Genomic DNA, 22145 nt, shown 5'->3' with positions numbered 1-22145 from the left:
CTCTCTGGGCCAGGTTCGCCTGTCTGTTCATGGTGGCTGTACCCCAGGCAGGCGTCTAGAAGAGCTCCCAGCTCTGACATCCCTTGACTGGAGCTGCTCCCTGTGTCTCTGTACACTCCATGTACAAACTGGAGGCCAGGATGGGATTTGTGGTACTCTGCTGCTCTCACCAAAATAATGATCCTGAATATACAGGAGAGACTATTTAAATTACCCTGTTCTAAGAAAAACATGGAGCAAATACTTTTTTATGAGATGGGAAGGGAGGGTGTGGACAAATTAGAAATCATGCTAAGGCATGTAAAAGACACATGCAGGAAAAACTCCCACAATTTGATTTGGTACCACGATATGACCCCCCAAACCAGGGCGTGTACTTTCTTGTCCCATCTCGGAGATGAAAATACTGGAAGGGATGGAGGGGGTGAATACAGGCCACGCTACTGACACCCCCAGCCCCATCTGGACAGACCGTTAACAAAGGCCTTCAGCAACGTTGAGTGTGTGGACTCCAATGTGTATCCACCAGTGTAACTAGTCAAAATCAGAACAGGTGGGCACCTGCCCTTAACTATAAAAAGAAAACGTATTACAATATTGTCTTCACTCCTTTGGGAAAGCAAAGACAGACATACCTGAGAACCTCTCTGTCCCTGAACTACCGCGGTGTCACGCACAGCCTTAGGCTTGGGTACACTCTACAGGCAAAATCCATGTCTGAGTATTAATGTAAAAAAATGGTGTTACTTTTTTTTTTTTTTTAAATTACAACATATTCTCAAGAGATCTGAAAATTTAAGAGGCAGCATTAGCCACGCAGACAGTATTTACAAGAGACTGATATATGGGGCCCTACAGTTTAACTAAAGGTAACAAATGATTCAGAGATGTGACAGGCTTTCCTGAACCACACTTCAATCACTTCCATAAAAGCTGCAGAGTAAGGATAGATACCCTTCTGGTCAGCCTTCAAGATACAAGCATAGTCATGCTTGTATGTGCTTTCTGTTGGAAAAAAATCCTGGTTATTCCACATCTTCCTGGAAGTTACAAATCTCAGTGTAGCTGGCCTGCTTATTCTCATCTTATTTTTTATTTTTACTTTTACTGAGATATAATTGACATAACGCTTTATTACTTCCAGGGGTACAACATAATGATTTGATATTTTTATGCGCTGCAAAAGGACCACCACAATAAGTCTAGTTAACACCTATCAGAACACGTAGTTAGAGACGGTTTTTTCTTTTGGTGAGAACTTTTAAGATCTCTCTCCTATCAGCTTTCAAATACACAATACTGTAGTGTTAATTCTAGTCACCATGCTGTCTATTACATCCTTGGACTTAATTTATTTTCTACCTAGAAATTTATACCTTTTGACGACCTTTACCCATTTCACCCATTCCCCCATCCTGGCCAGCTTTTTAAATCTCAAGTCTTCGGGGCACCTGGGTGGCTCAGTGGGTTAAAGCCTCTGCTTTCAGCTCAGGTCATGATCCCAGGGTCCTGGGATCGAGTCCCGCATCGGGCTCTCTGCTCAGCGGGGAGCCTGCTTCCTCCTCTCTCTGCCTGCTTCTCTGCCTACTTGTGATCTCTGTCTGTCCAATGAATAAATAAAATATTAATAAACAAATAAATAAATAAATAAATCTCAAGTCTTCAAATACATTGTTTTCTTCACTAGCTGAAATGCTTGCTACAAAGTTTCAAACTTTTAATAATGATTTCTACACCACGATGCAAAGGAAAACCACTTTTATTTAGATAAAAATTTCAGGTTTGTACAAGTCTCCTACATGTTCTGGCAAAGAACTTCTCTCAAAGTTTTTGCTAGAGTTTTCCTTTTTTCCCTAATTTTACTTATAGTCACATAAATTCATCTTAACCTACATTTAAGAACCTAACTCTCGGTCGGGTTCTGAATGTTTAAAAAGAAAAAAAACCCACTCTTGGGAAAGATTGACATTTCAGTAATCTCCGCCAGCTGGCATGTTCCAAATGGAATCTAAATATTGTATTAACAATATCAATAACAAGCAGGTTCGGTGGGCCTTAATAAAACACGCTTGAATTGTGAGAGAAATTCTTGTTATTTTGTGTTTCACCAGCTTTAATTTACTGCATTGATTTAATAAAAATCTATGACAATCTCAACTTTAATCACTAAGAAATCTGAAGTTCACTACAAGCGCATAATGAAAATCTGAAATCAAGTAGGTGTAATGAAATTTTTGTTGCCCAATCATTTTTGCAACTTTTGACCAAGGTAACACACCTAGCAAAGCCCACATACACATCCAGTTCGATGAATTGTCACAAACCATTTGCCCATGTAACCAGCACCCAGATGAACGAACCAGCAACCTCAAGGGCCCCGCCTTCTCCCCTCTCCAGTCACTGCCTTCTACCCCAGGGGTCACCACAACCTTGACTTTTCCTTGCACATTCCTGCAAACTCTGGCAGGGGGCATTCCTGAACCGAGAGGATCCCCGTTAGAGTCACTAGGCACACATGGGCTTGCACATTATTTCCTTTCCTTTGTGTAAGGTAGGTGGGTATCCTCCCGATTCTACAGATGAAGAAACACAAGGTCAAAGTCGAGTATTTGACCAAGCCAAGAGGCATATGTGTGTACGTGTAAATAAGCGTGTCGCTCTGGGTGTGGGCGGGAGAGGGGTGGTATGGGGGATTTTGAGAGTGAGATCAGCCAAACTCAGTTCTGTATGTTGAACAACTGCTATTTTAGGCAACCTTAATTTTCCTCTCAATTCATTGACTAACATGTTCGAAAATGGCCTGATACAGAAAAGAACCTGATCACCCCTGACCCCGGCCCCCAACCCTCTTGCACACTCACGCCGTGTGGCAATTCCTGAAACAGAGCTCATTTTTTCACTGAGCGTCTTATCTTTCCCCCTCACAACATTTTGGACTGTGAACAATTTTTGAGTCTCTGTGTTAGCGCGAGCTTAAGGGAACTAGCAAGTGAGCCTGAAGAGGCTCCATCTCTGGTCCTGAGCTGGATTTTCATTACTCGACTGCTCTTCAAATTATACTGATTTATGATGTGATTATTACTGCTTTTCCTAAGTGCCCTGGGTAATGAGAGAAATGCAAGGGCGCCCCAGACTTTGGTGATCTGGGGGCTCTGACACCCCTTGGCTTGTTCAGCCCACCCCACCCCTCACTCCCCATCTCTCACCTCTACCCCCAATGTCTTGGTCTAGGCTCTCCTCTTGCTGGGTCAGTACAGCTGCTTTCACGACCTCCCACCTTCGGGTCCAGCTGTGCCCACAACAACTCACATGGCGCAGACCATGGTCTGCAGTAGTCACGTGATATGGGCCACCTGACGCCAAATTGGCCACCCAGCAGCCGTCTTCACACCCATGTTGTGAAGACCAGCTCTTAGTTCTTTCCCCTTGCCTGCTTGTCTAAGTTCAGTTGCAAGACTGAAACACTACCATCTACCCCAAGTCCTCAAAGTCAAAGCCACTCCCCACTGCCTTTATGAGCATCTCCCCACCATTCTGCCCAGAACATTTTTCTTTCCCTTCCCCTCCTCTTTCCTGTAAGGGAAAAGGGCACAGTGACTTCCCACCTCCATCGTGGCTCATCCCATTTCTCCTTTGTGAACACACGGATGTCACATACCAACGTACTATCCGTGCACTTCCTTACGATCCATGCCTTTGGTTTGGGCTTCACTATTTTGTGAGCTTGTCTGAGTGTTTTTGCCACGGCTGCAAATCAAGGCGCCTCTTTTGTATTGGGGTCTGGAGCGACACTGACTGAGAAGTGCTCAGCTGACCACGTCAAGCAGATTTAGGAGACGCAGGGGACAGCGGCCTCACACGGCACCAGCAACACCCGTAGGAGAAGACTTCCCTGAACTCCTGACATCCATCCCCCAGAGTCTGGGCTCTTCTGAGATGGCACAAACCACCAAGGCTTCTGGGTGATTCTGTCCCCCAGCTAGACCGTAAATTCCTTAAGACTGGAGATCTCCTTATCTCCAACCCCAGCCTCAAGCGGGTACCTAGCAGGCTGTGGGAAATGAAGGGATGTTTATGAAATGTTTGCATGTAATTCACTGAACTGAACTGGACTGAACAGGTCCTTCATCTAAAAGGCTGGTGTCCTTGTAAGAGAAAGAGACCAAGGGAAGCACATGTACACAGAAAAGGCCACGCGAAGACACAGTGAACAAGTGGCCACCCGTAAGCCACAAAGGGACGACATGCAGAGATCAAGCCTGCGGCCCCCTTGATCTTGGATTTCTAGTCTCCCAAACTGTGAGGAAATACATTTCTGTTGTTTAAGTCACCCAGTCTGTGGTTATTTTGTTATGGCAGCTCTAGCTGATGAATACATTTACCAACTGTCCAAGCATCTTGTACTCTTTATAGAGATAGGGCTCTGGGGGACCAACTCTGGCTGTGAAGGGAAGTTCATGAAGATATGGAGGTTTGTTACTCAAGGTTAAATCCCAGTAAAGGGCAAGTGTCTCCCATTTTCCATCTTTCCCTTATCAACAAGGCGGCAAGTCTAGTTAAGGCAATACATTCTAGCAATCCCCATTCTGCCAGAAAAAGTGAATGTCAACATTAGCTAAGATTCTGGGCCTCTGGGAAATTACTTTAACTTGACTGACACCACCTTGTGCCCTGAGATTTTGTTAATCCTGTATGCCCATGGATCATGGCCATTATCATGAAAGGAAGGCTGGACGAGTCTCAAATGGGAAGATCTGCATTCTGGCTGTAGATTTTCCACTTAGTGGCTACATGTACCGGCATATGTGACCTCACATTTTTGTGCCCAGTGCTTTTTTTTTTTTTTTTGCAGATTTTATTTTTAAGTAATCTCTACGCCTGAAGTGGGGTTCAAACTTACAACCCTGAGATCAAAAGTCACACTCTCTACCAACTAAGCCAGTCATGCATCCCTCCAGTGCTTTCCTTGCTCTTAAATAAAATGGCTATGCTGTTGAAATGGACAGTTCTTCCCTTCTTTGGGAACTGATCCAGACTTGCATCTGGATAACCTTTCATTTCCCAAGCCATCCCTGTGCTTAGAAGTGATGTTTCCAACCCCAGCATAAAACAGTCTGTGCCCCTCCCCACCAATTCCTCTGGTCACAGCGATGGTTCCCAGGGGTCATGTGAGCCAGGCTGGTCTAATGACAATGTTGCTCAGAACTTGGCCTGAGAACACTGAGGAAATGCTAGACTCCAAGGGGCGGTGGCAGCCATCTTGGAAACTCAGTGTGAGCTTCTCCAAGCATATTTCCACCAGAGACTAAGCTGAGTTGGGGAATAGAGAAAACAGGTATTATTACTACCACAACCCTACTTTGTTAAGTCACCATCTCAGGAAAGCTCTCTATGCTCATCTGATGTTCTTTCAGTTGACAGCCAAACCACTAAGTGGGTCTCCTAGACTGAAGGCGAGTGGAAGGTCTACTGCCGCTCAGAAATCATCAGTGACATACATTTAGTTTAACTGAGGCTGTTCACGTACAGATTCTTTAGAAGTCAGGACTCTTGGGTGTATACCCCCCAATCCTCCAAATCAAGCTAGGTCAAGTAAAATGGGGAATTTAGAGTTCATGTAATCTAACCATGGGAAGGACAGTGGTAGAGTGGCCGCTCATCTCCGTTTCTTTGCCCTGGTGCCATTTCTTGGCAACAGTGGTTGACTCCTCGTGGTACTCCCTGTTGGATCCAGCACATCCTTCAGAGTCCCCAGATCCAAGGTAAGGAGTCATGCCCATCTCTCAACCAACTGCTGAGGCCAGGGAGCTCCTGTAAGAAGTTGGCACTTCCCCATTTGCAATATGTATTAGAAGCTGGGGTAGGCGAAAGCAGTGGGTCCCACAAAAGCACCCCACTTTAGGCTAACGAGAGCTGCAATGTTTAGAAGTGAAAACTTCATTTGTAATTGTTTTATTTCGCGACCATGGCAAAACTCAACAAATGAAGCCACTTAGAGTCTGAGGAATAGGGTCCACGTGAATGATAAACAGAAGTAATCCTTCTGCATGCCACAGGGCTGTTCATCTTTTGTCACGGTGTCCTTGTGTCCTCACAATCACGCTCACAGTGGGGGGAAAGAGCCCACATCCAAGACACTGCGTTAAAGCAGCTCTATGCACAGACATGTAGTTCTAACCTCAACATGTAGTTCTAGACCTCAACGCAATTGGTATCAAATTAGCAGCATGAGACCACCCTAAATATGCCCCATAAAAAAAAAAAAAAAAAAAAAAAAATCACAGCCCGAAAAGGGCCTACCCCTGTGTTTTAGGGTGACCATGAAGTGGGGGACAAGTTCAATATGATCTCTCAAATGATTTTGTGAAGTTCTTGATCACTGCATCTCTCTCCTTTCTTTGTCTCCCTCCCACCTCTGAAATGCATCTTTGCAAATAATTCGTATTCTGGCACACACCCTGAGACGAAGAAACAGGAGTACAGATCACAAGCCATTCTAACCCATCCCTTAGGAACCTTCTTTCTCTGTGTCACATTTCTGCAAGATCTTAGTCACTCCAAAGTGTCAGTGAGAACAGCTGGTAAGAACTCCAGTTCTCCTCCTCCGGCGGGTATCAGGGGTCTCGTGGGCATTTGCCTTCATGTAGCAGGAGCTTCAAAGAGACTGGAAACAGTCTTAAATACTCCTGAAGGTATAACTTCCGTTCAACTGGGGAAGGATTTTTTTTATGTTATTGTTATCTGGAGGGTGGAAGGTACTGAAACTCTTAGGAAATGGCAGAAATGGTTATCATAAGCATAATGACTTCTATTTATTAAACCCGCAATAATTGCCAACTGCTATATGTACACAGTGTTGTAATCCTTACAAAATCCCATGAACTACTGCCATCTCTTTGACTGGCTGGGAAGGGAAGGCTAAGAGGCATCCGAGGAATTGCTTGGGGTCATATGGCCGGGGGACTGCAGAGGTTGGCCTCTGCATCGAAGACTGGCCAGCTCCAAGGTCTCTGCTCTCCCTTCCCAGCAATGATGGGAGGTGCACACGGAGCTCCCACAAAATAGCAGGGACGCTACACAGCCATGGGCTAATCCCCACAGTGATACAATCTCCTAGGTAGGACTGGTGGTTTTGCATTTTGCAATAGCCCAGTCATTCATGTAGCTTTTCCAAGGTCAGATGGCAATTAGGCCACTGGGCAGGGGATGGATCCAGGTACACTTGATTTGAAAACGGAGGTCTTTTATCCGAATACCATCATTTACCAAGGCCAACAGGAGAACTGCGTGGGGTGGAATCCCCTGAGAAAAAAGGGGCAGGGGGACGATGAGGCAGGAGACATTTGTTCTTGCAGACTCACAACATGGGGTGGGAATAAGCCTGAGTGTCCAGGCCACATTCACTGGTGTAGTTACACGTACACGTACACACACACACTCACTCTCTCTCTCTCCCAACCTATCATGTGCTCTGTGGTAAGCGCTACACCCAGGAGTTCTCAGCCACACCTTCTGGTCGTCCGGGGAGCCAAACAAAAACACAAACTTGACCTCTTGCAGTTTACAGGTAGACAGACGCTTGTAAGTGCACTTCTGAAACTGTAATGTCAACAGCTCCATGAGCATATTCCAAAAAATTCTCCATTGTAAGCCTCTGGGCAATTGCATAAAAATATTTCTAGACTTCTATCTGAGCACAGTTAAATAGAACTTCAAGGGAATGACTTTTCCAATTGTATTTTGAGACTGAGTACCTTGGTAAAAAGCAGGCTCTGCAGTACAATGTGATCCAAAATTGTATCATCTTTATATATTTTATAATCTGATACAATTTAATAGATAAGCAAACATTTTTAATGTTCAAAAATTAAACTGCAGGGATATCTTGCTATTGAAGAACTATAATTGGTGTAAAAATAGCTCCACCTATCTATGACTGTAAAATCCAGATACGCTCAAAATACTCGTCCTGCAGAGGAGTGGTTCCTCTCCTTGCATTCACCTTTGAATGACTGATTTGAGGATTTCTCTTTTTCTCTATCCACAGTCTTTGAAGTATCTTAATACTTAGCTGTTTACAACAGCGCTGTGTGGGGAGCAAAAGAGGAATAAAGCACCTGGATTACCTGTATGAAAACAGACAACATAAGGGCTCATTTCCGTCTTTTTGTCTTGTCATTATAAACTGCTTTTGACCATGACAACAGGATTCTCCCCAACTCCAGTCTGCAAGACACTGCAGAACAGGCAAACGTCTCCAGGAGAACACCTCAAAAAAATACTTGGGCCATTCCAAACCGAAGATCAGGTAGTGGAAGGTTTTTAAGGCTTATGATGCTGGATTTGCGACCGTGAGCAGGGCATTTGTCTGGACCTTATTTTTCCCATCTACAAAATGGGAGTAATCATACCTAATGTAGAAGGCTGAGACAGAAGTTATGCAAAACACTGGGGCGCCTCGGTGGCTCAGTCAGTTGAGTATCCAACTCTTGGTTTCGGTTCAGGTCATGGGGGTTGTGGGATCGAGACCTGCGTGGGGCTCTGCCCTCACCGTGGAGTTGCCTTGAGATTCTCTCTCCCTCTGCCTCTCCCCTGCCTCAAATAATAAGTAATCTTAAAAAAAAAAAAAAGAAAGATATATATATATATATATATATATAGAGAGAGAGAGAGAGAGAGAGAGAGAGAACACGCATGCACCATACAGAAAAGGTTATTACATGATTCTACCTATAAAAAATGTCCTGTACAGGGAGGTCCGTAAAGACAGGAAGTGGACTAGTGGCTGTGTGCTGAAGGCCCTCGCGCCCCGGTGACCACCAACGCCCCAGGTGGCTCTGCCTTGATCCTGTCCTCTCCGGCTTCTCTGTACCAGTGGGTGCTCCCGCCCCGCCCCTCTTTCTGAAACTCTTGGCCCTTCATTTCAGGGATTTCCCCCAGTTTCTAAGCTCTTCTCTGCTGTTACTGTTGCTGCTGTCAGCTCCCACCACTTTCTACCATAAATTTACGTTTTGTTCCAACATGAACCCTTTCCCTCTTTTTCATTCTATGCCCCCATGAAAATCTCATCTGCTCCATTACTTGCAGTGGCCATTTCTGGACTGACATCTTCCAACACTCCGCTTCCAGGCTTGACCTCCTTTCTCCTAAACTCCAGCCTGTCTCCCCTCCTTGCGATATTACCCAGAAACAGGAGGGACAACCCACAGACCCTGCCCAGCAGGGGCCTGACCCAGCGGAAGCTCTCAATGCCATGACCCCCATCAGACCGGCAACTCCTTCCAACTTCTTTATTTCTGTCCACAAGGTACCATTTTCTCAGGGTGCAACACCAGATTTTCATGAAGATGGCTCCTAGAGATGGTAGAAGAGAGACCAGCTGACGTGCGAGCCAGGAGGAACAATCCAGGCTACAGGACTGATGTTTCCTCAGATTCCACGACAGGCTGGAAACTCTGGGAAAGTGGGGGTAACTGAAGATGGGGTAAATCTGGATTCTCAAGAGATAGTGACAGTCAAAATTGACCTGAACCTTCTTTTAAAACTGCACGTCCATATAAACATACCTATCTATCTACCTGTATTTTTTATATTTCCTTGTATTTAGCTTTAAGAGGATGTTCCCAGTGACCACACAGACCATGAGGGATTAGAAAGGTGACCGGCATGCCTTTTAGTTCACCTGACTGGGAACAAAAACAGCCCCCTGACTTTGTGCCTGTGGTTCCGTAAATATCTTTACAGATAACTCAGCGCAGGACAATAAGACAAATGATGCCAAGAGAGAGGGGCCCCTCCTAAAATGCACAGGGCTCCACAAGCCAAAAGAGGACAGAAGGCAATTAAGACTTGGGGGGGAAATGTAGGGAGGTTTCCCTCCCCCGCTTCCCTCCACTTTCTGTTATTACTATATTTTTTTTGAAATGGGTGTGCCTGGGGACAAGAATCCGGAGGTTTATGCATTAGGGAGATGCCCTCGTTTGCAAAATGGACAAAAGAGTCAGCTTGTGGAGCAGATTAGATGAAAGGAGCCCAAGAGCCCAGGGGCTGCAATCAAATGGGCAAGAAATGGGTGGGGGAGGGGCAAGGCAAAGCCAAACAAGTCCCGGGATCCGAGCCGCAGTCCTTCTGGAGAGAAGTGCCCAAGTGCCAGGGCCCAGGGGCCGGGGGCCGGGTCAGGCAGGGGGTCCAGAGCCACCATCCTGCTTCCACAGAGAAGGAAACGTCGGCGCTCTGGCAGCGAGAAGGGAAATCACGCAAAGGAGAGGAGACCAGGAGTCCACTCCTTTGAGGTGTTGGCGGAACTTTTCACCCTGACTCTATCTGCCAGGACTGACGATCAGAAACCCCGGGAATGAAACAGTTGAAAGTTAATGATCAAGCACGTGCGAGGTGCCAGGCACTGGACTGGACTTACGCTTGAACGTTCTCGTTCTCCCTGACCCTCCACGGAGATTGTAGGGAGCACATCTGGTAGCCCCGCTGTACAGATGATCAAAACTGAGGCCCAACGTCCAACAGCTGGTGCCCAGGGAGGGAGGGCTTCAAACCCGGGCCCCCTCGCGTGGCATTCCATGCACCTGCTGTGTATATGCGATTTGAGAGCGAGGGGGATAGCTCCGTGTTGGGGACCTGGGTGACCTCGCAACGACACAGTCCTATTTGCAAGGAATCGGAGAAAAGGGGATGAACAAATCTTTCCCATCTATGTATACATCCCACAGGATCTGGGGCCTCCCGTCCTCGGCCCTGTCCTGAAAATCACTAACCCCAGCAAAGGGACAAGGGAAATTTTCCCAGGGAAGCTGAAGAGCACAGGGAAATCAATCACAGTCAGAGCAGTCCAGCTCTATTTTCCCATTTTCCCTGAGTTTTGTAAGATGTTCCAATAACTAACTCTTTGTAGGAATTTAGCATCTTCTAAACGTCTTACTGATAGGAATTTCTTGAATCCTCAAATGAGAAAACATTATTATTATTTTTGTTGTTGTTGTTGTTGTTACCATCATCGTCCGCACAAAGAGGTTTAAGCCAGTTCCCCAAGAAGCCAAGATAGGGTTCACTGGCTCACTTCCAGACTCTCCAAAGTGGTAACGCACCGCCGCCCGAAGATCCATGGGGACCTTCCAGAGCTGTCTTGCTCAAGGACTGGACTCTTCAGCCAGGCCGCCCCCACCCTGTTTCCTCCTTGGACCCCCCTGCAGCTGCAGCTGACTGAGGCCCCACGCTTGCCACTGAGCTCAAGCTAAGCCTCAAATCCATTTTGGGAAACAAGTTGCCAGAATGGAGTGGAATTAGTACTCCACAGAACCGCTGCCTCCTCTGAGGTCCACTCCTATTTCATACATGAGAACAGGAAAAACTTGGATGCCCTGTGGCCTGTGCAAAGCCAACACATTTACCCAGTGGCAGCGCCGAGACCACAACTAGGCCCCCCTCGCTCCTCGTGGGGCTTCTCCCACTAACACTTGTTTCTGATACACGGACTACTTGCTCTTGAGCCTTTTAGAGCAGGAAATACAGCTTAGGGGAGGGTACTACACACATCTAAGCAGTAAAAATATACAGCAGAGCCATGGCTGAGGGTCAGGGCTGTGGCAAGGGGGTGCAGGACACGAACTCCCAGGAAATGGGGCACCTAAAGCCAACCTGGAACTGGGGAAACTGGCATTCCTCGAAGCAAGGCACCCGACGGTCAGGGTCAACTTCATACATGTCTGATCAATGGCAAATGTGCACCTGTGCACTCCTAAGAACCGCCTGCGTCCAACAGCAAAAGAGCCGGTTTCCCTTCTCCCTGCCTGCTTATGGGCCTGCAGCAGCACGATCCTGCTCTGTGTACTGAAAGGGCCTCTGAGGTCTTCTTACCATTTCATTAGCTCATCCAGTGGGTTGTCAGAAGTGAATGGAAACAAAAATCTGTTATGTGTGTTATGGAAATTTATTTTAAGTCTGCCACTGCTCCCTACGTAAACAGACTTAATAATTAGTGGCCTGGTCCTGGAGTGAGAGAGAGAAGGGAGACGGAGGGGGGATCCAGAAGGCTGGCGGGGTGTTCGCAAGGGGGCCTGGCTGGTGGTGGCATCTGTGCTGGAGCGTCTCTGCCCCAAAGGCTGGGATGTGCGGTCTGACCCTAGAATGGGCTGTCGGGGGTCGAGGGGAGGGGCCCTGGCATCCCCCCCAACCCTTCAGGTGACTCCGGCCCATCTGGTGGCCAATACATAGAGATGGGTAAGAAAGATGCGCCTGCAGGTGGGGTCGTGGGGGTGGGCCCGGGGAGCACCTGCTCAGAGGAAGGGCTGGAGGTAAGAGACAGGGGGGCCCAAATGGGCAGCTGGCACAGAGCGCCGGAGTCAGAGGTTTCTCTCTGAACGCAACTGCACGGGGAGTGCTGAGGCCAAGAGGCCCGACAAAGGCTGAAAGGGCAGAAGTGGAAGCCAAGATGACTGCAGCCAGTAGGAACTCTGAGTTGAAGACAGGAAGCAAAAAGCACAGCAAGGCCCCACAGAGTGCTGGGCTGACACCTCCGGGGACCAGATGAAGGGTCAGCCCAGGGGTGAACAATGTCTTTAATTAGGAATCACTGACTCATTAAAATAACCCATCCAAGGGTGATATTTAAATAAAGTAACCTAATTTGAAGTTTGTGGGTGAATGGAATGTGTGTCTGTATGTGTGTGTGACATTAATAAAATAAAAAATGTATTACAAACACATAGAGACCAAAACAGGGACACAAAGACATGAGGAGGGGACAGCTGGAGACACCTGTCAGCTAGCCACTGCTGCAGGGCCTCGGATAAGCCACACTCATCTGTTTGGACCCGTCCTGGGCCCCCTTTAAACACAGGGCTTGTCCCTTTCTGGCACACAGCGAGGTTTCCGTTGTACAAGAACCGATGTACTCTCTGGTCCGTGGAACTGCTAACATCCTGAAATTGTCTCCAGCAGCTTAAATGGCATTTAAAATAAATACTGTGAATTGATGAAATGACCAATTATGTTAAGTACCCATGCCTGGTGTAATCTAAACCAAATCTTACCCCATTATCCTCAAAACTGCTAGATGAGTCAGCAGGTCCCTCTCGCCAGTGACTCTGCAAGAACCAAGTACAGAGACCACACTCAAGTAGGACCGAGCGCTTCCTTCCCATTAGTTCTTGCAACTGGTTTTATGCTGGAAAAAATATAAATAACTCCTATGTTTCTGCTCAACAGCTAATAGACCAAACAACTCTTAGCCAACGCACATGGGTTCCCACTACATTACCATATATGCCTATTGTTCCATGGATTTTAGGGTCTAACTTCCGCCGTATCCTCTCTGGACAGAACAGTGCTCCAAAGCATATCCTGCTGAGAACAGGGGCTGTCGCCATCCCAGAGTGCCCACGAAGCATTCCTTCTTCACACCCACCATACAAGTCCCCTTCGCTGTGTGCCCTGTTGCCTACAGACTCTTGTTTCCCCTTCTCGCAATGCCCTTTGCTCTCTTTCCACAAATCCACAAGCTATTTTTCAAGGGCTCGTTCAAGGTCAACGCTCCCCCTACACTCCTTCCCTCCTGACCATCATCAGCCTCCCTCCTCCAAATGGTGCGACACACCTGCTGCTTCGGCCATGCCTGACTTCTTTTAGTCTCAACTCCCAGGGACACTCCACACAGTGGGCTGCTCCCCGATCACCCCCATGTAGCCTGTTCTGCATGGGAGGGGGACCCACAGTCAGCCAGGCTTTGCCGGCCAGTCCCCGGGCCTCTATGTCACCTTCTACCACGTTCTAGGAGGCAGGTTCTTCAGGGTATCCTGCTTGCCTTCAGTCCCAGTCCCTGAGGCCAGGACCTACTCATAGAGTTCTTTCCTAGTTGAATTACCTAGAACAAATGCCCTCCTGTTTGCCACAGGGGGAAAAGAAGAAATGCGTGCATATTTTTAAAATGTAAAGTATAAAGATAAGAAAGTATAAATCAGGCACGTTTTCTTCCACTTGAGTCTAATCTCAATTGTCTGTTGGCATGACTGGGCAGCTCCCATCTTTATACACCCATGTTTTTACTGTAAAACTTTGGCTCATGGGTGTTTAGGGACTTCTTGATGAACCAGTACCACCCACTAAAGGGGCACAAAAATATTGGTTAGGGAGAACAGGCAGAGTCTGGAAAATCTCAGCACCATAAAAGTGTCTTGAGAACTCTATATACAGATATAGCAAATATATAGCAAAGAACTATTGTAGGAAAAAATGAACAAATCCTTGCCCACCCTCTCAAACTCCAACCAAGAGTCTTCTCATTTTCACATACACCAAAAAAATTAAAATTAAAAAAAAAATAGGAGAGCTGTACTTAAGTGGATGTGGATTGAATAAGCATCTGAAATTGGTAATAATGAGATTCTCAACGCTCAGAATAATTAGAATTTTAAACCCTATCAGGGAAAGGAAAAAAAGTCCACACCCATGAGATAGATTCTCAGAGTGAAATCACTCAACTTCAGAACCTTACTGATGTTTTCTTCATGCTTTCACCTGGCAGAAACAACCAGAAACTAATCCTAAGAGCAAATCTTACTTAATGTGAAACTTAATGAATAAAAATCCTGTAAGAAAATGTACTCGCTAAATAAAATCCCTCTTCTGAAAATAATCCAAACACAAATGATATTCATATCATTGTTATAGACGTACATGAAAAATAAATATGCACATAACTTTGAAATTCACTTGAAAACACTCCCAAAGGCTCATCGTAATTGGTTTCCGTTTATACCATCTGAAGGGAGAACAGATTTTTTTAAATTATGTATTAATCTTTGAGAGTGGAGGGAGTTCCCCATTTTCCTTAAATATTTAGGCTATCTATAACGGTCATTAAAATGAGGATTAGTTAGATCCACCTGCCTAAATCTCACCTGTACCAAGCAAACAGGCAAGGAAATTCTTCAGCTGCTGATTTCATAGGCTATTAAAAGGACAATGTGTGATCACATGGCCTATAAAACAACAACTGAAATGTGATGCCATCTCTTTGAGTTACTCAGGAAAACCGAAGATAAATGCCCCTTTTCTCAGCCACATTTATATTCCACTCCTTCACACACCTGGCTGGCCCTCGGCATGAACTTTTCAGGAAAAGAGGCTTACCTGCTTTAAACCAACCCAAAGGCAGGCACCACTCCACGTTGGAAGCCCGGTGCAGTTCTAACCCTCTCAGTATCATGAGACCCAACTGCTTTTTCGCCACTCTGACACCCAGCCCATCGACGGAGGCTAATGGGGACAGGAAACTGGAAACCTCAGGAGCCCACCGATTCCAGCTTCTCTGCACGACACACCTCCAAAGCAGTGAAAATCCAGAAGTATCTAGAACGCATCTCACGGCTACTTTTAACCATTTATTCTTCTTTCACTTTATTCAGTCATTTCAAAGGAAACTTAAGAGCCAAAGCAGAGATGAAAGGCATTTGGAATTCCTTGAGCACACTGGAGAGGACTGATAGCAAAGCAGCCAAGGGTGGGCCAGACAGCAGGAAGAACGTCCCCCTGCCAAGGACGCTGGTGGGGACAGGAGAGGGGTGACTGAAGTCTGAGCCTGGGAGTAAGCCACAGCCAACCGTCCAGGCGCACAGACCAACAAGGAGTAAGGGGACCTACCTACCCCATGCACCAAAATGCCGGCACAACCCCAAAATACCTCATTTGCCCGAGCACTGGGAATACACAACTGGGGGGCGGGGGTTGTTTTCACCAGCTGCCCAGCTCAGTTCATGCTACTCTCAAATCCTAACTGCCACGTCATTCCAGTTTCACCAAAGCAAGCCGGACTTCCGAAACAGGACCCGTGGGGGCAGACCAAAGAACCGGTACCGGTTTCGGGCTAACAGTTCAGAGCAACCAGGAGACGTGAGTAGGAGGAAATAAAGAGAACTGGACAAAGCGTCCCAGCCCACAGCAGTCACACTTCTCCAGACAGTGCCTGCTGCTAAAGAGGACAGAGCTCCCCCCGCTGCCAGCAGCCCAAGGGCACGGGGCCGGGGGGCGGGGAAGGGGGCGCACCTAGAGACCTACCTTGCAGAAGGGCTCCATTTCTCTTGAAGAAGGTGCTGCCCGGCCAGATGGGTGGACCTGATGTGCTGGAAGAGAAGAGAAACCGGGATCAGCGTGGGCTCGCGGACACTCGCTCCCCCAGCAGAGCTCGCAGAAGGCCTCAGCGCACTTTCCCAACAACACGTTATCTACCCCCTCCGACCAAAAACACATCTTTAAAAACCACCAGGTTTGTTTTCAGTTGAATGCGCTTTGTATTTCCCAGCGTGGAACCTGTCTGTGTGGGTGTTCTGCCCACTGTCCTGTGCCTTCTGCCTCCTGGGCGCTGAAATCATTTGCAGGTAAAGGAAAGAGGATGTTCACATGGTTCAACATCACAATGTAGCACTTAAGAACAGCTGCTAATCGACTCCTATTTTACAAACTTATGTGTCAGAGAACTTCTCTCCGCGGCTTCGGCTTCCGGGACCAAGTGCGTTTTCCGTCACCTCCTAGTGACACCGGCCTATGATGAACGCAAGCCCACTTTTCTCGGCCGTTCTCCTCGCCAGATCCTTCATATACAGAAACAGCTTGGATGGACTCCCTCCCTGCCTCTCTGTCTCGTTTGGTATCCTGTTTTCCATTTCTTTGCTTATTAAAATGTTGCCTCCAAACCCTATAGAACATTTCACAGATGTGGCTGCTGCCCATGGTCCAGTAGTAGGAGACAGAGGCAAGGACACAAGGAAATATCCACACACACAGACACTTTGCTTCAGTTACAGATGAGCATTTCAAACTGCCTTGAGATGCCCAGTGAAGAACTTTATAACCAAGTCAGTCTCAGGAAAATATCCTGGGAGTGGGAAGTCGGTTCTTCTAAACCAAGGATTGGTTTAATTCATGTTAGACAGCACTTAGTCAAATAGGTTACTACAACCAACCCACAAGGCAGTACAAGCTACCTTCATTAAGACAGTGTGGCAGGATGCCTGGGTGGCTCAGTCGGTTGAGCCACTGCCTTCAGCTCAGATCATGATCCCAGGATCCTGGAATCAAGTCCTGCCATCGAGCTTCTTGCTCGGCAGGAAGCCCGCTTCTCTCTCTGCCACTCTGTCTGCTTGTACGCTCGTTCTCTCTCTCTCTGACAAATAAATAAATAAAATCTCTAAATGCCCAGGTATCAATAAAGTTAAAAAAAAAAAAAAAGAGTCCGTGGCAAGAGACACAGTAGAAAAATAAAAAGCTGGTCTGACAGAGTTGTAATTCCAGTGGGCATGCCCACACAGTACAGGAAATCAGAAGGGCTACGTAATGAACACTTTCCCGGTCAACCCGGGTCTCTGGTTGGACAGGACAGCAATCCATACTGTTAACAAGGAGAAACACCAGCGACACATTCTGCTGACCCAAATTTCGTTACCAGAGAGGTACAAACAACATGGCAGGTACGGGGACATGTTCCGTGATGGGTGAGGGGCAGAGAGGGAGCAGGAAAAGAGCTCCAGTGCATAGAAATACCGTTCCCCAAAAATGCCGAATGTGCCAGAAAACACTACGAACTTTGATGTAAATGAACCTTCTTGTTTTATTTTGTTTGGGGCTGACTATACTCAGGCTAATCGAGAAGAATGCATCAGAGCTACAGCTTTTCCTGCAGTCCTCCGGGCTCAGGCAGGTGTGGCTTCTGAGCTGCTAGGCTGCAGAGGGACACCAGATCTGGCTGGGGTCTCAGGGCCGCAGGGCGACAGCAAGCTGATTTCTCTCCTATCTGATTCCTGTCCTATTCCATGGAGGCTTTTAAGGCTCAAAGATGCAGGAAAAATAATGTGCATCAAAATGCTCAAGATTATCTTTTAGCAACTCCAGCCAACTCCCTGGGATTTTTACCATCTTATTTTTATAAGAAAGCAGGAAACAGCAAGCTGGCTGTTGCCAATCCCGAGTCACCTGATTTCTAAAGATATTTAAAAACTGAGGACTTCATTATAGAGGAGTTGGTGCTTTGAGAGAATTCAATAATTGAGTATTACTGCAGGAGCCTGGATATCCAGCTTACTTCCATCCAAATCTCCTCTTTATCCTGACCTTGATTTGGCTGAACACTGAGGAGACGCCAGGCATGGAGTAAATGTGGGGAACTGAGGTCAGGTAAATCCAATGGTTTAAGATAAGGAAAATTCTCTGCATGATAGAAATCTACTTGGCGATTTCTACAACATCCTTTTAATGTACCTAAGTCACTGATCACTATTCTAGTCTTTCTGCCACGCTGCCCACATAATGGATACTCCAGTCGTGGAAAGAGATTCGGATGGGCCCACCCGCCAGCTCTCACCCGTCCCCCACTGTCAATGATGAATTCACCTCCGGTCTCTTTCTAGCTCAGTAAAGCTGGTTCCCATCATGCTAATTACAAAGCTTTGGAGCTCCCTGGCCAGACAGTCTACATGCCTCTTTTGGATGGTCCCTCAACACAGCTAACTGTCAGGGGACTCAAGGATTCATTAAGTACCTATTGAGAACTGTCTTTGGGGTGGAGAAGAACACAGGGGAAAAATTAAAAACCATATTTTACGGCCTCTAGGAACTTACCTAGCTCCAACCTCCTGGGACCGTGTCTTAAGTGACATATATGACTATGGAAAGACCAATGGATATGGCCCCAGTGGCTGCAAGCTGGGGAGGCAGCAAATGGATTTTTTTTCCCCCTCTCCATCTGCTCACAGATCACTGGCCTTTACGGCTCAAAGTTGGTTTTTAAAAATTTAATGAAATCACCTGAAAGTGTTTATTAACCCTAGGAATTCAGAGAAGCAGCTAACTGAGGTCTTCATAGGATTTGCTTAAGGACCCTGGAAACCACTAGTTTACGAGGCAGATCAAGAGGAGGGGAGTATGCATGTGACACATGCAAGGGAGGGGCCAGGGGCTCTCTACACTCAGTCCCTTGAGCACTGGTGACTTGTAGACGGCCACTGCCATGAGAAGTGGCCACTAGCGCCCCCTTACACCTACTGGAGTGGGTTTTAATCACCTTACAATGGTGCTCACAGGGTAGGATGCTAGGATAGCAAATTACCATTCACAAAGTAGAGCTGTCAGTGTTTTTCCAATGGGATCCCCCATGTTGCGGGTAGGCAGAGCAGAAAGAGGCACTGAGGAGCCGGAGGCCCTGAAAGGTGCCAGGACATGCCCAGGCATTACAACTGGTCAGTGAAGAGCCCAAGACCAGACTGGGTCTTCCGGCGCCAGCCACTGTCTAGCCACACACATGGCATTCTGGCACTAAACTCGGATCTATCCTCCATGGAAGAAGGCTGTGGATGGTATGTCACTAAGAATCTCAAGGCCAATGGCTAAAATCACAACACAGGAAACAACAGATGTTGGCAAGGATGCGGAGAAAGGGGAACCCTCTTGCACTGCTGGTGGGAATGCAAGCTGGTGCAGGCACTCTGGAAAAGAGTATGGAGGTTCCTCAAAAAGTTAAAAAGAACTATGGTCCAGCAACTGCACTACTAGGTATCTACCCAAAAGATACAAAAATACTGACTCGAAGGGACACATGCACTCCGATATGTACAGCAGCATGATCAACAACAGCTAAATTACGGAAACGGCGCCAATGTCCATCAACCGGTGAACAGATGAAGATGTGGGGTGTGTGTGCGTGTGTGTGTGTATAGTTAATAGATAGATAAACACAAAGGAATATTTCTCAGCCATAAAAAAGAAGGAAATCTTGTCATTTGCAACGGGGATGGAACGACTGCATTATGCTAAGAGAAATCAGTCAGTCGGAGAAAGACAAGTATCAAATGAATTCACTCCTATATGGAATTTAAGAAACAAAACAGATGAATGTAAGGGGGAAAAGGCAGTGAGAGGCAAACTGTAAAACAGACTCTTAACTACAGAGAGCACACCAAAGGTTGTGGGAGGGGAGGTGGGCAGGGGGAGGGGCTCGATGGGGGATGGGCATTAAGGAGGGCTCTTGTTGGGACGAGCTCGGGGTGTTATACATAAGTGAGACTCACTAAACCAATATTACACTATATGTTAACTAACTAGAATTTAAATAAAAACTTGAAATAAACAAACGCAAAGAACCCCAAGGCAAAATCCCAGGCTACAAAAAAGCAATGAAGCTCACCATTGGTGTAATACAGACAGGTGGGCTCATTGTTAGCAGAAACAAAATGCGGGTGTCACAAATGTCTCATTTCAGTAACGCTCTAACAGAAGGCCATGACCTTCACCCTCTATGCCAAACCCACCTGCAACAAAGGCAGCCGACCAAAGGTTAAGAGGGCTCTGCCTGCCAGAAAAGCAGTTTGTGAACAGGCATTTGAGCACATTGACCCAGGCTGATTGTTAAGACCAGAGCTAAGCCTGCAAAAATCCCAAGAGAGGAATGATGCCATTTTAACAGCATCCCCAGCATCTGCTGGGTCTCAGCCCTCAGCCACTTCTTGGGCTGTACCCTCAAAGCTGCATGACTTCCAACTCCTGACGGGACACCATGCGCCAACAGGTTGTACAGCCCTAAGGTGGCTCTTGGCACAACGATGCATTCGATCAAGGGACGCTCTTCGCTCGTGAACTTTCATCATTGTGAGAACCAGGCAGACTGTAACCAAGACCCTGGGGGGTTCTGCCAAGACCCATACACTGGCCTGGACTTTCTGTAAATCTAATGAAAAGCAAATTAAGAAAAGAACTTTTCCCTAAGAACTCAGCTACTAAACGTGAACGGGTTTATCTAAAGAAAGAATACAGAGTACTCCAACACAAGTCAACCTTCACGACACTATATAAAGTGAAATGAGCCAGACACAAAGGGACAAATATGGGACTAGACTCGAGTGGCCAAATTCATAAAGACAGAAAGAAGAATGGAGGTTGCCAGGGGCTGAGGGGCGGGGAGTGGAGAGAGCTGTTTAATGGGTACTGCTGTTAGGTAAGATGAAGAGAGTTCTAGACTGCTTACACAACAGTGTGGATGCACTCAGTGAACTCTACTGGACTGTGCATCTAAGAAAACCAGTTAAGAGAGTAATATTTAGGGGTGCCTGGGTGGCTCAGTTGGTTGAGTGTCTTGATTTTGGCTTGGGTCCTGATTTCAGGGCCATGGGATTGAGCCCTGTGTTGGGCTCTGCACTCAGCATGGAGTCTGCTTGAGATTCTCTCTTTTTCCCCCCTTCCCATCTCCCCTCCCATAAACAAAATCTTTTAAAGAAGGATGGGAATATTTAATGTTGTATCTATTTAACCACAATTAAATTTTTTTAAATGTACAATGAGGGAGACAGAGAGAGAGGAGAGAGTGAATGAGTGAAGGAACGTGTATAACGAGTTTGAAGTCTAAATAAAGAGTTTTGAGCAGTGAAGGACCAACCTACGTACTATATGTGAAGGGACAGTTAGCATCTCTGTTAGAATGGTCCACGACACACTACAAAGCAGAAAGCCCAAACCAACTGAGGAAAAGGAAAGGGGTATCATGAGACCAGTCTATCCTAATCTAGTATTTACAGGTCTTGCCCAATACGTCGTAGGCAATGGAATAGCCTCATGTCATATTCTTAGCCCTTGAAACGAGAGTGTGAGGGCAATCACTTGGAACATGTGACATCTACCACCAGACTGTGTTTACCTAGAAATAAAACACTCAAAGCACTTGTAAGAGCGGGGAAATTCCTGAAAAAAATACCTGAAATTTTATTGTTTTAACTCTGTGTATTCATCACCAGGAAGTAACAGAAAAACAAATGTGACCCAGATCATACAATAACAGAGACCTCTTGGGTGAAGGGTGCCAGTCACTAAAGTTTGGAAAGAAGAAATCAGAGCAGGCTGGACAGAGAGACCAAGTCGGAAGGTATCATGTCTCACAAAATACCGCTCACAATTTGAGAAGCACGACTAGAGAGCTCAGCTGAGCGTTCAGCTTCTTGGGGACATTCCTGGTACTTTTATAACCTTCCAAACAAACAAAACAAAACAAAAAAACAGAACATGACGACATAACAAAGGGATCTCAGCGGCCACTTGGTCCCTACTGAGATGTGGTGGGGGGCGGCACAAGATCTGGACATGGGAGTTTGTGTGAAACA

General features: G+C 46.6%; 1 protein-coding gene across 10 annotated transcripts in view; it reads right to left on the bottom strand.

The window, feature by feature from the left end:
- FOXN3 (forkhead box N3) overlaps nucleotides 1-22145 on the bottom strand; it is a 394050-nt gene that overhangs the window by 95053 nt on the left and 276852 nt on the right. For all 10 annotated transcript variants that reach the window (XM_032344710.1, XM_032344709.1, XM_032344713.1 and 7 more), the window contains one exon: nucleotides 16066-16130. In XM_032344710.1, the coding sequence (XP_032200601.1) occupies nucleotides 16066-16130 (65 nt within the window). The remainder of the gene's footprint in view (nucleotides 1-16065; nucleotides 16131-22145) is intronic.

The sequence above is a fragment of the Mustela erminea genome, chromosome 5 (assembly GCF_009829155.1).
Source record: "Mustela erminea isolate mMusErm1 chromosome 5, mMusErm1.Pri, whole genome shotgun sequence".
In the NCBI taxonomy this organism is placed as follows: Eukaryota; Metazoa; Chordata; class Mammalia; order Carnivora; family Mustelidae; genus Mustela; species Mustela erminea.
Note: the sequence above shows the minus strand (reverse complement) of the source record. Positions and strands in the feature narration are given on the sequence as shown.